Genomic DNA, 17,661 nt, shown 5'->3' on the forward strand with positions numbered 1-17,661 from the left:
CAAGCTCGAGGAATCGTCGTATCAGAAGCCACAGCAACCGTGCCACAATACGGTTCAAAAGACCGCAAGCAGGTTACGATAGAAGGCGTAAGGAGATTGATGAGTATATCAATTGAAGAAGGAACTATTCATAGCACCGTTTACTCGAATAGACGCGGTTCCGACGTCCAGGGGGGCTTAGGATTGATATACCCAGGTCGAAGCCCACGAAGTTTCACACCACCGCAACCACCTTACCCGCGCACATCCTAGTAGACGTGATGCAAGCACAGCGTCATTCAAAGCAGTAAGAGATTGGCCCACACAGACACAAGAGTTACTACGTACGATTGGCTCCGTCGGCGTCAGGTAGCGTCGCGTACTCGGGGTCTGAGCATGATGAAAAATAGCGCTACGCCACGAAGCCATTAGAAAGTCTGATGATATCAACGGACACAAATTCTGCATCAATCTCGTGCGCCACAGACCTTCGTGGTGCTAGCACAAACGAGAGCAGCGATCGCGACGCGGTTGCCAGAAGCCGGCCTCTGTAGTGCGGAAGTGATCGCTTTGGTGGGTAAGTTAGGATCGCCTCCCACTCAAACTTCGAGGGGAGAGGGTGGGGCTCGCCAAGTTGCCAGGGGCCGTCGCACAAAGTTCTGTTCTGCATAGCTCTGGGAAGGCATTCATTACTATCCCTCCATAACACTGGCAGCTTCGAAGCAAGTAGCACAGCATGCCAAAGATCGAGAGAGACATTTGCAAAGATTTCAGCACGTCGACCAACTGGGTGTCCTACAAGTAAATCAATCAGTCCCCCCCACTCACAAAGCATTGAATTGACCTATAGTATTTAGTGTAACATGGACGGCGGACGCACCTCGTCGAGCAGCGGATAGGTAACAGATACTGGTACCGAATAGCAGAGGGCGGCCATGGCGTGACAGCCGCATCATGATGCTGATGCCCAGTCCAACTGTTACTGAACTTTGAGTTCGTTCGATGGATGACCCACTTGCATTGCGAGCTTGTAGTTCCTTCATGGGAAGAACGACGCTGATCATACGCTGATCGTCCAGGTCCAGGCACAGTAAGGTCATGGGTACAGGAACCAGTGCATGCAGTTGCATAGGTTTGGAATACGCCGGAGTCGACGCCTCCCATCTGCCAGCGTCCATTCGTCGTGGCGGCGTGCAGCAGGGACATCGACGTCCTGTGAGACAGGGTTGCTTCGGGAGACACAGGCTCCGTCGCCGCCATGTTCAAGAATCTCCCCAAACGCACGCTCAGAACATTAGAAGACCATCGCGTTCTTACCTTGATGATGCTCGCCACACGAAGTTGAAGTGCGTCGCCAGCGCAGTGATTATCACGAAGCCTTCGGAACATCGCAGTAATCCAGTCCAGATGGCCACCACGACTGCCAGCGTCAAACCCTCGGTGACTTTATGACGTGGACACCGACAACTAGGTCATGTGCTCACGCCCGGCTTACGCCGCATTCACTCCAAGTTCGCAATGCACGATGTGGTAGCTGTCCACCTTGATAATTCGTGCGCTTCATAATCAGAGTAGATTACTAACGCTAAAGTGGATTGTGTATGCGAAGCAGCCGTTTTCCGTACTCGAGGTATCATGGCGGTGGCGGCGGGGCTGATGGGTGTGAGTGCGGATTCGAGAAGATGTGCACCACAATCATAACATAGGTGAAACTGGGAGTTCCGCACCTGCATCGACAAACAGAGATAGAGTGTGCAGCCTGAGACACTTCGTACACAACAAAAGATTTCAGCATGATATCAACCAAACTCGACTTAAAACTGACCGTCTGCATCGGAGACGCACAGAAACAGCTGAGCTGTGCAGTACAGAGTGGGCTTGGAAGCGGTGATTGTCCCAGGAGTCCAGGACCCTCACGCCTAAGGCCTCTCGCCGCAAAACGTCGAGAACGACGACGGAGACAGCATGCGAAGTTGGACTACCTTCGAGCAGATCCAGAAACTGTCTTGCTGAAAGTGCGCGAACAACCTTTCCCGGATGTCTGACACAACAAAGTGTCCTTTGCGAGGAAAAAGTTGCTCAGCCGAAGAATCACATCCACTATGTAGACGCGTAGACGCAAACTCGAATGCAGTTTTCTGAGAGGTCATAGTTCTCTTGACGTGATAGATCGGAAGACAAGGTAGGCCAGGAGTCAGTCGGAGCTCACATGGCCCAAAGTGAGCAAAGGGTTTCTGCGAGATGCAATACCGGTAATACATTGTGCATGAATGATCTTGGCTTCAATATTAGACATGTAAGTAGTGCGTCACAGAGAGCTTCAGCAAAAGTGGAGAAATCTGCTATGCCCTGGTGGCGTTTGGAACACGTGATAAGACTGATGGCGTATCAGAAGAGGACCCCCGCGAATCCACTGAGAGCTCCGATGCACCCATCCCCGAAAAATGGGCCGCCGGAGGCAAAATGTTAGATCTCCGACCCCCAAAAATGGCGAAAAAGACATTGAAAGTTGGGTGCGAAACACCCCCGAAATGTGACCCTCCAACCTGAGGTTAGGTCCAGAACCCCCGAAAACTGAGATTGGCTGGCGGATCTCTGAGGTTTCGGAGGATGGGCCTAAAATTTAGCCATATGTGGTAGTTTGGGAGGAAATGTTTAGTAATTTGGCTCACAAAAGCTTGGGTTTTGCACAGGAAGCGAATTTTTTATTCCGCAGGCCGTCAAATGTAATTCTAGGTGGCCGAATGTTCGATCCCACATAACCCTGAAAATGACCGACCCGCTGTCAGGTTGCGTCCAAACCCCCGAAAATGGGCGGTCAGCCACCCCCGAGAAATGTCGTTGCCGGGATCGGAGCTCCTAGTTGATTCGCGGGGGTCCTATCAGAAGGCCTTGCAAGGCCGTGTGAACGTTTATCTCACTGCTGACCCCCATATATACCCTCCGTACTGCCTCCCATAACTGCGCAACTCTCTGCCAGTCTGACTACCCCTGGCGTATAACAGCTCACAAATAACTGCAAATGTTGAACTTTATCAAAATTGCTTGGTCACCTCACGTCGGCATCCTCTTCTCTCTCTTCCTGCCTTCACTGTTCCCTTCAACTAGCTACTGCATATCACACTCTCATGCGAGGCCATCTTTGTACCCACAGATGTGTCTCGCAGTCTCCATGTACTCTGCCTGAGCTTCGGATTGGCAGATATATCCTGTCCCTCATGGATGCTGTCTGACAATCTTTGCTCTAGATACACTGGCACAATGCCAATGGGAATTTGGAGGTTGAATGGAGGCTATGCTAGCCAGATATGTTTGGAGTATTATCTGATCATTTCCCTTATATTTTCCTGGCACTGCACATTTGCAGGAAGACTTGATGCTGCTCTGGCCTATTGTGTTGCACTCCAGCTCAATGCGCAGTGCATAGGTGCATGGGCGGTGGCACTGCATCAGGAAAACCCAACTTTTACTTAAAGGTGTCCTTATATGACTTAAATGCACTTATGGACCTTAAATAAGATAAAAAAGGACAAAAAGTCCATAAGTCATATTTCCTTAAAGACTTAAAAGTCAACTTTTGGGAACTTATGGGCCTTAAATAAGGCAAAAAAGGACAAAAAGTCCGAATAAGTCCCATAAGTAAAAGTTGGGTTTTCCTGATGTGTCGGGGTGCGATCGGCATCAACTTGCTCCTGACAGGTCCTGTCGCTACAATTTATGCTCCTGGGGTCATTATTTCTGTGTTTTCAGTGTATTTAGTGTGCGGGTTGTGTTAATATCTATTCTACAGTCTTGTTATAATTTTTATGTAGTTATAATATTGGAATATATTCTTTGTAGTTCCCTTAACAGGACTCTGCTTGATGCATGAAAATTTTCTATTATATCCAGAAAATGAACCCTTGACACATCTGGCCTTATATGTTACGCGGCAGCGAAACACGAGCGTCTAGTCGAGTCGTCGCGAGACAAGGTCTTTAGTCTAAGACACAAGTCCGTTCAAGTGACACTTCTGGCGATGTCTTCGCACTGAAGGTCGATCAGAGTTCGTTCTTGTGACTCGTAGTAGCTGTCTGCTACTGACGGTCGATCTCAGTCAAAGGCAAGTGAAAAGCTGGTTTAATGGTAACCAGGTCGAGATGGGGATCCAGCTCGACAAGGTCGTCTACTTATACAAAAGGTATCCGCAGTACTACGCAGTAATGCGAGATCGTTCATTGGCTAGATAAGGTGAAACGATATCTGGGCAAGGTAACAGCGAGGAAGTAATATGTATGAGAAAGCTGAGTAAGGTCGTGAGAGATAATCAGTACTAATGGGGATAACGAGTCGTGTATCAGAACGAGGTAAAGATGAGGCGTTCATGCACGTCTTGCATGCGCGATAAGAAAAAGGTCCGGAGTTGGATCCGGTGTAACCCTAGACTAGGGGTTCTGGACATCTGGGTAAAGAATCGGAGTTGCGCTCCAATGAGTCACGTGTTGGATCACGTGGTCTGGTAACGTAAAGGGAACAAGGAAAAGAAAAAGAAAAGACGCGCCACAAGTGGGGAGCGTTGTAACATCAGCTCCCGTCTAACGTTTCTTGTCCCACAAGAAATATTGTGATCTTCATCGTCGTCGGGGGCAGTCGCGGACATAATGATCTCCTCCACATCGGTAGCATGTCCGCCGGCTGGTTCGTGATCCTTGTTCGGGGATACGTCCATTCCTGTAGGGATGACTGCGACGCGAAGAAGTGGATGCAGTCGAGAAAGATGGTTGGGATAACGGAGATCGTCCACTGGGTACGTGCGAACGAGGAGGGCGAGGTCGAACGGGAATTGGTTCTGGCGACGAGCGAGGGGTGGATGCGGGTATTCCATTAGTGGTGTATCCGAGGATGTGTCCGATGTCTTCGTCCCCATGCTCCCTCCAAATCTCCTGTGCTGTACGAGTGACCGTACTGCGCATCAACGACCAGACTTGGTCGACTCTGGTTCGGGCTCTACTCGTCCTTTCTTCTGCTGCGATGAGCTCTTGTCTGGCCGTCTGCATCCACTCGACCATTTCTAATGCTCGTTGCATGGAAACCACCGCTTGTCGATCTTGCGGGCGATTTCGTAAGGCGACGAGGATATCTGTGAAGTCGACAGGAACACGGATAGCCGAGACCAGACGTGTGGCAAATTCTTGTTCGTCCGATGCGTGACTGAGTTCGATAGAAGGTGAGGGCGATGAGGTGCGGATAAAGGGTGTCTGTGCTCGAGAGGGTACTCCATTGACAAGCGTGGGCGATGCGGGTATGCTCATAATTGTGGAGGCGACTTCAGCGAGTATGTTGTGAACAAGGTCGTCTATAGCGGAAGTGGGCATTGATGATATGTCATTTTCTCCCCCTTTTATACCTTTCGGTCGTTAAGGGGATCGCGGTTATCTGTGATGTGAAATAGAATGTCGTGGATCCGGGTAATAATCAAATAGATGAAAATCCATTGGACGATAAAGAGTATTCCCACAGAGATAAGAGCTGCCTGATCAGTTCCAGGCATCGTTCTGATCACCCCAGCCGTTAGCGTGTGGGCTGTCTCGCGTGAAGAGTGTGTGTTCGACAAGTCGTCTGATAAGGATTCGGTGGATGATCCAAAGAAAGGTGAGGGTTGTGCAGTGGAGGACGATTAGGAAGATGATGAGGAAAACCGTTGTGGTAGTCATTCCGGGTTTCTTCTCCTCTACTGGATTCCCCTGGTCCTTTTATATGCATCGAGGATTCGCTTGGCATTCTGTAAATTGTGGGTAGGTTCCCACGAGTTTTCTGCTGAAGAATATCCCTTCCACTTGACTAAGTACCTCAGATGACCTCGGTACGTCTTGTGATTCAGGATGGCTTCGACTTCGTACTCTTCTTCGTTATCAACGACATCAGGTGGTGGGTTCACATAATTCGGACCATGTATGTCGTTTTCGCGATAAGGAGATAGAAGGGCAGCGTGGAATACGGAATGAACTCGCCAGGTCTTCGGGAGTTTGAGACGATAGTTGGCTGGTCCGATGACTTCGACAATTTCGAATGGCCCCTCACGCTTTGGTGCTATCTTGCGCGAGGCGTAATTGACCTTCAGGTTCCTCGAGTCTAGCCAGACCTTCTGTCCTAGTGTAAACTTCGGTGATCCTTGTCTGACTCGGTCCGCCATCTGTTGTCGTGCTAACTCGTGCATGGCTAGTGCTTCTAGTCTTATCTTCTGCAACATGTCAAGCCTGGATTCAACTGATGGAATGTTCGTGGTCGGAAATACGGAAGGGAGTCCCCGTGGTTCATATCCCATCATGATGCGGAATGGGCTCATCTTCCGTGCCGAGTGTTCCCTTGTGTTATGACAAAACTCGAGGTCTGGCAGGCGGTCGGCCCATGTTTCAGGGTTGTTTCCGCAATAGAGTCGAAGATAGATTTCCAGCTCCTGGTTGACTCGCTCTGTTTCTCCGTCCGTCTGAGGATGATAAGCTGTGCTCATTGATGATCTGATCTGGAGTAGTCGATTTAACTCTTGGAAGACCTTGGATGCGTATTGAGGTCCTCTATCCGAGATGATTCGGTCGGGTAATCCAAATCGCGAGTATACTTTGTCATGAAAAATCTTGGCCGTTCCTTCAGCTGTGATCGTTTTGAGGCAGGGCGTAAGAATCACCCCCTTCGTAAGGTCATGGTCTACTACGACCATAATTGAATCAAAACCGTTGGAAACGGGGAGGTCGGTAATAAAATCGGTGGTGCAACAGGAAAATGGTAATGCGTGTGGGTCGGCGGGAATTGGTTCCAAAGGAATACGAGTTGGATGAGTATTCGGTTTCATTTGTTGACAGGCGGCACAGCCTTCAACATAATTGTAGACAAATGTATACATGCCGGGCCACCAGAATTCACGACGTAACAGTTCAAGAGTATTGAACTTTCCAGGGTGACCCATGGCAGGGGAGTCGTGATGTAGTCGAACTAGGTTACGACGAAGAGTTTCGGATGGTGGAACGTAAATCTTTCCCTTGTAGAGGATGACACCATCGCGAACTTCCCAGTCGGAAAGCGATGATTTCATGGGGAATGGCCCTTTGTGCGCAATCGCTTCGAGGGCTTCGTGAACAATGAGGTCTTTTGCTGCGTGATTCCTGATTTCGTCGAATAGTGTCGGGGAAATGGATCGCACGAATAGTGCGTTGGGTAAAAGAATGCGATCTTCGTTGTCACTTTCACTGTCATCGAGTCCATTACGACGAGAGAGCGCATCAGATTGGATCATCTGAGTTCCAGGGACATGGATGAGGTGAAGATCAAATTGTGATAATTTGAGACTCCATCGTGCTTGTCGGCGGTTTAACTTCCGAGCTGTACGGAAGTACGTGAGGTTCTTGTGATCACTGCGAACTTCGACGGGATGGGGAGAGCCTTCAAGATAATGGCGCCATTCAGTGAGGGCTCGAATGATTCCGAGGAGTTCGCGGTCGTAGATTTCGTAGTTCCGTTCAGCTGGATTGAGTGTCTGTGAAATGTAGGCACAAGGATGGAGGTCTCCATTGATATCGGCTTGGCGTAAAACTGCACCCGTAGCAAACTTGGAAGCGTCGGATTCAACAATAAAGGGTTTTGCCTTGTCAGGCAGTAACAGTACTGGGGCGGTACTGAATCGTTGCTTCAATGTGTCGAAAGCTGTCTGACATTCTGTTGTCCATTCAAAAGGTGGAGATCCAGCGGCAGTGCGCGTAAGATTCGTCAATGGTTTGGCAATATCCGAGAAGTTGGCAATAAACTTCCGATAGAAGTTTCCAAACCCTAGGAAAGAGCGAACACCTTTTACCGTGGTTGGTTCAGGCCATTCTGCAATTCCTTTAAGTTTGATAGGATCCATGCCAATGTAGTTTTCTCGAATGATCATGCCTAGGAATTCGACTTCTTTAACGTCAAAGAAACACTTTTCCGGTTTAAGGAATAAGTCGTTGTCTTTAAGTCGTTGGAGTACGTGTCGGGTTCGAACGTGATGTTCTTCCAAATCGTTTGAGAAGATGAGGATATCATCCATGTAAATGACTATCCATCCCTCATCGATCATGTCCTTGAAGAGTGCGTTCATCATCATTTGGAAAGTCGCCGGGGAGTTGCAGAGTCCAAAGAACATGACCATAGGTTCGAAAAGTCCGCGATTTGTCTTAAATGCACCCTTCCATTGGTCACCATCTTTGATTCTGACATTGTTATATCCGGAGCGTAAGTCCATTTTCGTAAAGATCGATGCGCCTTTGAATTGATCCATAAGGTCAGAAATGAGCGGAAGAGGATAGGCGTTCTTCACCGTCCCTTCATTCAGGTATCGGTAATCCTGACAGGGACGTAGTGCTCCGTCTTTCTTTCCTACGAAGAAAAATGGTGAAGCCATGGGAGATTTCGACAGTCGGATGTATCCTTTTCGCAGATTTTCTTCCAGGAAGTCATCCATCGCTCCTTGTTCTTTGAGCGATAACGGATAGACTTTACAGTCGTGTGGAATAAAATCGGGTTTCAAGTCAATGGCATGGTCCCAAGGTCTAGTTTCTGGAAAACGTTCAGCTGCTTTCTTTTCAAAGACGGACTTCAAATCGTGGAGGTAGTTGGGGACCAACTCCTCGACGGTTTTGGGTTTGTCTACAGCTGATGCTTCCTTGTGTGCCTGTTGTGCCAATTCTTGTGATTTACCGGATGGTTTGTAAAAGACCGTATTCTGTGCATTACAGAATAATGGGGATCGAGTACTGTGTGTCATTCTTCCAATGGCGGGACCTCTTCGTATGGTGAAGACTGCGGTTTCAGTCTCTTCATTCGTCAAAGGTGACTCCTTCCTGATGGGTTCAAATATCCCAATAACTGGCTCTCCTGCGATATAGGATATAACTAGATCGTCGTCATCGAGCTGATCCCTAGGGGTTTCTGATGGTGGGTCATCTGGTTCAGTATCATTCCGCACTGCGGGTAACTCGCCACGCTCAGTGTTATCGGCTGTAATTTCTCTAATAGACTCCGAATGTCTAAACGAGGTAGGGGAAGTTTCGGTGGTGATTAACTCTGGGAGTCCATCTTCCTTGAAAATTGAAACTTCTTCATCTGGTGCATCTTCGACGGTGGGTTTCGGTGGCCATTTGGCGTCTTTACCAAACCAAAAGTCACCGGTTTCCCAGTTGATCATTGGATTGAGGCGTTTAAGCCACGGCATGCCGAGAAGTATGTTTTCTTTGCCAATGCCGGTCAAGAGGAAGCGAGTAAGTGTCTTCCTTCCTCCGATTTTCATCATCTTCCAGGTACAATGAGTAATGGTGCCCATTTGATTTGGTGTGCCATCTGCATTCATGACTGTAATCGGTTTTGGTAATTCCCATCTGATGAAATCGTTTTCTTCCGCAAAATGAATGTTCATGAACGTTTCGGCTGCACCGGAATCGATCAAGGCTTCTGTTGTAACGTCTTCCTTCTCTCCCAACGAAATATTCACAGTGATTGAATTTCCGCTAGTGTTACAAATAACGAGGGGAGATACGGTAAGATGCGACGGTCCATGCATTACTAGTGGCCGTCGTCTCAAAAACCCAATTGGGTTCGTTCTTCGTCAGTCATGTCGTTGAAGACGTTTCGCACATAGGCGATCTGTTCCTCTCTAGTTTCTTCCTTCGACATCTCCTTCTTCTGTGCGAGGTCTTCTCGCATCTTCTTGATCCATGTGATCGTGTCTGTGTCTAACCCGGGCTGTATCGTTCTAGCACGGGTGAAACTTCCAGACTGGGGGTGAAATTGTCTGTCGTTGGCTATATGGCCCTTCTTTCCGCATAGGAAACATAACCCTTCTTTCATTCTCTTTTGTCGCTCATCTGGGGATAAGCGCGAGATATTGACACGATCAACATCCATCGCGTTTGGATCCTTTGCAGAAGCCGAGTAGTAGGGACGATGGACAGATCGGCCCTTTCCTCGCGTCGTTGTAGTGGCTCCTCGCTTGAAGATCTGAGCAGATCTCCATTGGTTATCAAACCGCGAGGCGTATTCGTACCACTTGTCAAGTGTCTTGGGCATGCTTTCCATCCCATATATCCTTTGTCGGAGTGGGTCGTTAAGTCCCCACTTGAAATACTCGATATTTCCGGCATCTTCTAGTTTCGCCTTGGATTCAAGCGATCGGAATTCAGCAATGTAGTCGTCCGCAGTACGAGTTCCTTGCTTGATGTTACGCAGCAAGGTACGAGCGGTTTCTTCAATATTTTCATCGCCAAATGCTTTGTTCACACTTGCAATGAAGTCTCTCCAACCCCCATAAGAAAGGAAGTCATCATTGGTGAGTTCCGTTTCTATGAAGCTCTGTGCCCATGATCCTGCTGTTCCTCCTTGCATGTGCGATAGCACGAATGCGATCTTCTGATTGTCCTCCTGGTAGACATGGCTATTTCCGGCCATGTAGTTCTTGCATTGGTTTATAAATTCCCTAAGCTTCGAACGGTCTGAACCGTTGAAGATCTCGGGTTTTCTAAAACCAAGTTCCTTCTGGCTAGCATGGTGATGTCCTTCATCCATGGTGACTGTAGCCATCGGTGGTATGTAATCGGGTACGATTGGTGCAAGAGTCGGTTGGGGTACAGGATTCTGGGCAGCGGGGTTCCAAGGGGCGTCTGGTCTTTCTCCTGGATAGGAGGTCGTTATACCGCTGTCTGCGATGTGCTGGAGCACTATTCCACCAAGATTATGGGGAAGTGTCCTTTCAAATTCCTCTGGGGAGTAGTCGAAGTTGTGATTGTCTGGCCTGATGAATACAGGCCTTCCTCCTATGAAATGTGCGTTTCGTTCTGTGCTCCACTCCGCTTGGGATGGGAGGTGCTCGCGGTACTGCTCTGGAAGAGCGGTCGGGTTGATGTAGTTAAAATCCAGCGTGGATAAATTCTTCTGTGTGGCCTATGTCTACACGTAGACTGCACACCGTCCTTAACTAAGTGGGTTCGTTCGTCGTCGGCTAACAAGCCCGTAGAGTGTCTTCTGTCTTCAAACTGATACACCTATTTGCTGATTGCTCGAGTGATTACCTCAGCCTCCTCGGCCTATTGGTCTCTCGGACAGACCCCTCTCCGAAGATGAGTGATCAGTCTATCCCTTCAGCTACCTCGATTACAGAGTAATCTCAAACGGTGCTTTAGCAATCGAATCGGGTGTATCGTTCAGTCTTCAAGGTTCGGTCCGGTCGGTAGTTCGTTGTTAGACTCTAGGAAGTCACAGAGAGTAATAAGATCTCGACCTAATGTTACGCGGCAGCGAAACACGAGCGTCTAGTCGAGTCGTCGCGAGACAAGGTCTTTAGTCTAAGACACAAGTCCGTTCAAGTGACACTTCTGGCGATGTCTTCGCACTGAAGGTCGATCAGAGTTCGTTCTTGTGACTCGTAGTAGCTGTCTGCTACTGACGGTCGATCTCAGTCAAAGGCAAGTGAAAAGCTGGTTTAATGGTAACCAGGTCGAGATGGGGATCCAGCTCGACAAGGTCGTCTACTTATACAAAAGGTATCCGCAGTACTACGCAGTAATGCGAGATCGTTCATTGGCTAGATAAGGTGAAACGATATCTGGGCAAGGTAACAGCGAGGAAGTAATATGTATGAGAAAGCTGAGTAAGGTTGTGAGAGATAATCAGTACTAATGGGGATAACGAGTCGTGTATCAGAACGAGGTAAAGATGAGGCGTTCATGCACGTCTTGCATGCGCGATAAGAAAAAGGTCCGGAGTTGGATCCGGTGTAACCCTAGACTAGGGGTTCTGGACATCTGGGTAAAGAATCGGAGTTGCGCTCCAATGAGTCACGTGTTGGATCACGTGGTCTGGTAACGTAAAGGGAACAAGGAAAAGAAAAAGAAAAGACGCGCCACAAGTGGGGAGCGTTGTAACATTATAAGGCTTTGGAAGCTTTGGAAGGCTCATAAGGATGCCTGCTTTTGCCAGGTTTATGGCCCTTTTGAACTCTCATGGTTATATTATAAAGCCCGATGAAAAACTCGGCAGGATACGAGTCTTATGTACCTTATAAGGGCTTATCATGCCTTATAAGTTTCATCTAGTTTTGCTGATGCCAAGGATCAGGATCATCATACCTGGATATGGTGGTGGCTGCCAGTGGACCGGCATTGTTCACTGGAGTATATTTGTTATTCTGGTACATACTTGTGGAGATGCTGACCGTGGTTCACCACTTCACTTTTTGCAGCTGAGCAGCACTCCAAAGAGAATGTTCCATTCACTTTTACTATAATGCAAGACCACCTGGCACCAGCTGACATGATGACCCCCCAGCCACTGTGTTCAACATCTCTCAGGCTTAGTATCTCCCTCGGTGCATTGCTGTCATTCCCGATGACACAGCTTCTGCAATCCAAGAGTTCAAGCCCTCCCAGCAAATTGTTCAGACTATAGATCCTCCACCCCACAGTACAGATTCCTCAATCATCCCCATATCTGACAGTGGTCTTCGAGCATGGCTTTAGCTGTCCTTGGAGGGCACATCATCTATGTGGCATATTATGCAGTTTGTTTCTACTTACCCCAGATGACCCATCATCTTTTTCATCTTTGGCCACGTCAGCTCTTTCGGTGTTTTTCGCGGCTACTACACACTTGCCAGCAGGCCTGGAGATATTGACACATTTGATGCAGGTGCCAACATATTGATGCCAACTTAATGCAGACACAGACACTGGGGAAAGTGATGCAGGCAGGGAAAGTGACACACCATTCACAATTTATAATGATTTTGCATGTTTCTTGAGGTCGTACAAAGTCCGTTAGCCCACACCTACTCAAACTAGTGTCAGAAACACTACCACTATTATTACGACAAAAATGTGCTACTTACTCGGTCATCCAAAGAGGTTTTCGGAGTTTCAATTAGCATGGAAGTTACTAGTAGGGATAATGACAATGTAAGGTTGTATAGTAGTACTCCAATAGTGGTTCTTATATAAGTCTGTATGACAAAAATCAAACATTGTGGTGCTGTGTCTATGTTCAAGACACAGAGCGTTGATTATACATCAGGAAACTGGGAATCCTCCAGACAGAGCCAATTACAGCTTTGACAGCGATTTCGGTGAACTTCTGGTGCTCCTTCAAGATACTGAACGATGTTTTAGGGCATGTTGAGAGCATCCATAAGGCACTCACACTTTGCTGCCAAGTGCCGTTGATGAGTGCACACCCGACACAAACACCTAAACTCAACTAAAACAAAATGAGAAGCAGGGTCGCTCTGTGTATAAGGGAAGGGCATCGCAACTGTAAAATAATGCAAGTAGGTTCCAGAACCTCGACCTAAGCCAAAGGGGGATGCGACCTGTAAGAGAACGAGGGCTCGCGATGTAAATGCGAAGTTGGGTGACAATCTACGACAAAGTCGCAAAAGTCGAAGGTAGGAAGCTAAGGTCGCAATGCGATTGCCAAGCTCATAGGTGAAGGCGAACTAAATCGCAATGGGGAAGGAAAGTATCTGTGGGGGTAGAACACTATGGGGGAACGCAGTATTCACTGTCTCGATGAAGTCGCAGTCAGTCTAATGCAAAAGCCGGATTAAGACTAACGCAGGTCGCTATCGCTATTTCGCTATGTCGCTATCGCAGTGTCGCAGTTTGCTATTGCAGTCGCAGTATAGCAGTGTCACTATGTCACAGTGTCACAGTGTCACTATGTCACAGTGGGGTATATCACAGTTCGAAGTCGCTATCGCAGTAAATGCAGTTTCTCGGTGATCTGAAGTGAAGGGGGAAGTCTCCTACTGGTCTTCGATGATAATTGATGTAGATACAGCAGGTATTTATAGAGGGGAAAATGGGGAAAGTGAAATGCAAAAGTCGCGAAATGTTAGAAGATGGATCCTGACATCAGAGAGAGTCGCAATGGTCTAGGACCAATGGAAAAATAGGTAAAGGGTGTGGAGAGGTGAATGTCATACATTAGCGATAGAGAAGAACGGTAAAGTAGAGGAAAATCGAAAGAAAACATATGCTACTTGTCCTGAACCACATGGAACACTCTAACGGCATCTCCAGTCCAGCACGAAGGTAGGAGTCTTGAAGGGGAAGGTTGAACAATAAAGGGAATGGGATTTGCAAAGGAAGAGGTCGCGACCATCGTGCGACACTAATAAGTCGGCGCAGCAAACCAGCGAGTTGGCGCGATGTTCAGAAAGGTGGTGCGACATCGGGGAAGTACGGACTTAGACAGAAATCGACCATGGTGCATCGAACTAGACCAAAGGACAACGAGTAAGTGGTATCCGACCGCGAGGAGATGCAAGAGTGGCGTATGAGTGATGAAAGAATGTCCAATCTTGGTGCGAAGTCACGAGGGATCGAGCGAAGTCGAACGAAGTCGCGCAAAATTGGAAAGTTTGCAAAAGGTCACGAAAGTGTCAGATGCATCTTGGAGGCTAAGGGATAGAGTAGTGAGGTATGAGCGATCACCGGAAAATGCATTTTCAGAGGCCAGGAGGTCTGGGAGCATATCACCGTCATGACAGTTTTGTAGAGGTTGGACATGTCAGAGAGTGAGAACTCAACATGGTCAGAAATACGATCCAGATGCTCGACCACAATGACACATGCCCAGTCAAAGCCATCTGTAGACTGTGATTCAGATTGGGTGAATTTCACAGTCGAGCAAAGCTTTGCTTTGCTCCAATAATGCACCAGCAAGGGCTGGGAACGGAATGAGGTATACAACAAGATCTGGTGTAACTAAACACCCACTGACAACACCTGTCATGCCATCACCAATCTCGTTATCCTGACTCTTCGATAGTTGCATGAGCAGCTTTGCGATCTGGTGCTCCACCTTCATCTGGCTGAGGATTGCTGCACCATCATTTGTCACAGTGATGTCACCATCTGGTGAAATGAGGATTTTATCAAGACCTGAAGATTACGAAGACTGTGAATCTGATCAGCCAGGAGTAATAAAGGAGGGTATTTGTGTGGACCTCGAGGTCTGAGCAATGTCCGAATGATGTTTGCTACTGTTCTTGCAGCAAGGATGTGTGACTATGGATGTTTTCTCCTGTGAGACATGGGAATACAGGTACTAAGAGTGATATGCCTTAATTGCCTCAATGCCATGACTGCGAGTCTTCTTGGCTTGCTCGTGAAGAATAATGAATGCACGACCGTACTATGGACATATTTATCAGCAGCACCTCAAAAATATGGAAGAAATGCACACCTCGTCAGTCACATACATGATTCACTCATAGCTGGAACGAGCTAAGATGTGTTCAGCAACTGCAGTTTCTGTGCCAAGTGACACATGGTCTTGGCTAGTCTCATAACCAGATGTTCAGTGAGCAACCTGGTGGTTACCAAATTGGGCATTTTGAGATGTTGGGTTGCTCACGAGAACGTCTGATAAATTTTGTATAGAGGGGGGGGTATGTCACATGGCCATGACCTCAGCCAAAACTCGAAACATCTGAACCTGAGTATGGCACATTTACTGGTCGTTGATGCCTCGAATATGGTCCAAGGTACATGTATGGTCGCATGCATAAAAAAGAATTTTCAGCAGAAGACAGGAGATGTGCAGGTACATGTGGGACGATGAGCATGACGTAAGTGGTGCAGGAGCTACGGTGTGAAGAGTGTTACATACCCACCCCCACCTATATAAAATTCACCAGATGGTCTGATGACCCTCCTCACCCAATCCCTAAAAAGAGTCAAAACTCGAACTGACTGATTCTGAGACTAGGTCTTGGCATCACTTTGGAAGTGATGCATTGCATCGGCATTCCTTTTGGAAGTGACGCACTATGTCGGTGTCAGTGGCGCATGGCATCTGCGTCATTCCACAAAGTGACGCATGGCATCAGCGACATCTTGCATTCATGAACAAGTTGAAGACATTCCTTACAGTGCAGCTGAAGTAGAAGCCTAGGGAACCTTCCATTTGTTTAGACAGGGTAATCTTCAATGCAACTGACCATCCACCCCTGCTTTTGTTGACTATAAAGGGTGCTGCCAAGCATCATTGTCAGTTATTAAGGATAATCTTTAGTGCTAATAAGCACGAAAAAAATATTAACTTCCCCCTAACTAAGCAGTCCATCTCAAACTGAAGATGATCTTTTTGGATTATCTGAGTGTAAAAGACATTTTTAAACTTGCCACCAGTCAGGATTGAACCCTCAACCTTGAGAGATAGTCATATAACTATATGACACCAGACACTTTAGCCACTACACCATATGTTCTTGCAAGCTACACTTATATGTGATATATATAAGAGATTTTGCTAAAGGGACTTAGGTAAATTCTGTTTACATGAGCATAAGAGTAAAACTCAAGACAAAGAATATTATAGTGGCATTTCATACAGTTTATACTATTGTTTATATTACAATACCTATATATTAATTTTGCATATGTTCTAAACCACTGTTCACCTTATAGGTACTGTTTAAAGTGTCTGGTGTCACATAGTTATATCACTATTTCTCAAGGTTGAGAGTTCAATCCTGGCTGGTGGCAAGTTTAAAAATGTTTTTTACACTCAGATAATCCTTTGGATTATTCTTAGGATTATCTTAAAAATTCTTCAAAGATAATCCAAAAAGATCATCTTCAGTTTGAGATGGACTGCTTAGTTAGGGGGAAGTTAATCCTTTTTTCGTGCTTATTAGCACTAAAGATTATCCTTAATAACTGACATCACTGTGCCAAGACATGGTTGGTCTGCAAACTGTCTTTAGCTTTTATCTTGGAAAAGCTCCAAAGCCTGCCTGTGTCCAAAGGAACTTACCAAGAAGTTTATCAGGCTAGCATGCACAGGCTGCCTTACAATAGGGCAAAGAGTCTTACTGAAAAGAACTGGCACAATTGTAAGCCATGACCATGCATTGCTACTATTTTATGAACTTTGATGGAGGTGTACTGCATCCCAATCAACTGCTTAAAATAATTCTTGAAGAACCACCAGCTGTGGAAGCAGCATGAATATTGAATGGTGAAAGACCCCCACCTCTAGTGACTTCATACTTGTTACAGAACTTCACACCTGCTACAGCCATGAATTCTGGCCTGAAATATCTTCAATGAATATGTAAATATTCTGCTCCTTTCTGGCTACAATGTGGTTGTCAAAACGGTACATAATGATCAGAGCTTTGGCGGCCTGCATCACTTTTCGGCAGCAGCAGCAGCATCAAATACATTGGTGTCGACATTAAATGTGTGATGCATGCTTCAATCTTTCTAGGCCCCTCGCTGATGCCCCAAATTTGTCTAATGTTAGTTGGATTGGTTCCCTGCAGGTGCACTCATCGTTGTTCTGCCACCACTCACCTCTCAGTATCTTCTTCTCTGTCAGTTTTTCCTGCTGTTCTCAGTCGGCCTTTCAGCAGGCAAGCTCTTTGATCATCCCAGCACGCTGGGATGGGCCTGACATCAAACTGCTGGAGTAGTCATCTGTCCAACTAAGGTGAAGGTCGATGATATTCACATTCATATTCAAGAGACTGACTGGGGCAGCAATGAACACATGGTGAAGTAATAGAGTTTACCATGACAGGGACCTGACCACAGAGTTTGAAACCTTTTAGGAGATCTTGAACCTCGCTTCTCCATCCCCATCCTAATAATGTCCTGGTAAGCTTCCAAAGTTAACATTAATGTCACT

At 47.1% G+C, this 17,661-nt stretch overlaps 3 protein-coding genes across 3 annotated transcripts; all 3 read right to left on the minus strand.

Annotated features, from left to right (window-relative positions):
• Positions 1-4,589: 4,589 nt before the first annotated feature.
• On the minus strand, positions 4,590-5,333 carry SCP_0605530 (hypothetical protein; the record flags this gene model as incomplete). The annotated part of the gene is made up of 1 exon (XM_027759686.1): positions 4,590-5,333. The coding sequence occupies one exon, from the start codon at positions 5,331-5,333 to the stop codon at positions 4,590-4,592; it is 744 nt and encodes a 247-aa protein (XP_027615487.1).
• Positions 5,334-5,689: 356 nt separating this feature from the next.
• SCP_0605540 (Transposon Tf2-6 polyprotein) lies at positions 5,690-9,325 on the minus strand (the record flags this gene model as incomplete). Its single annotated transcript, XM_027759687.1, has 1 exon — positions 5,690-9,325. One exon carries the CDS (start codon positions 9,323-9,325, stop codon positions 5,690-5,692), a length of 3,636 nt encoding a protein of 1,211 aa, XP_027615488.1.
• Positions 9,326-9,552: 227 nt separating this feature from the next.
• SCP_0605550 (hypothetical protein) lies at positions 9,553-10,536 on the minus strand (the record flags this gene model as incomplete). Its single annotated transcript, XM_027759688.1, has 1 exon — positions 9,553-10,536. One exon carries the CDS (start codon positions 10,534-10,536, stop codon positions 9,553-9,555), a length of 984 nt encoding a protein of 327 aa, XP_027615489.1.
• Positions 10,537-17,661: the final 7,125 nt, after the last annotated feature.

Source organism: Sparassis crispa, assembly GCF_003851025.1.
Source record: "Sparassis crispa DNA, contig_000005F, whole genome shotgun sequence".
In the NCBI taxonomy this organism is placed as follows: domain Eukaryota; kingdom Fungi; phylum Basidiomycota; class Agaricomycetes; order Polyporales; family Sparassidaceae; genus Sparassis; species Sparassis crispa.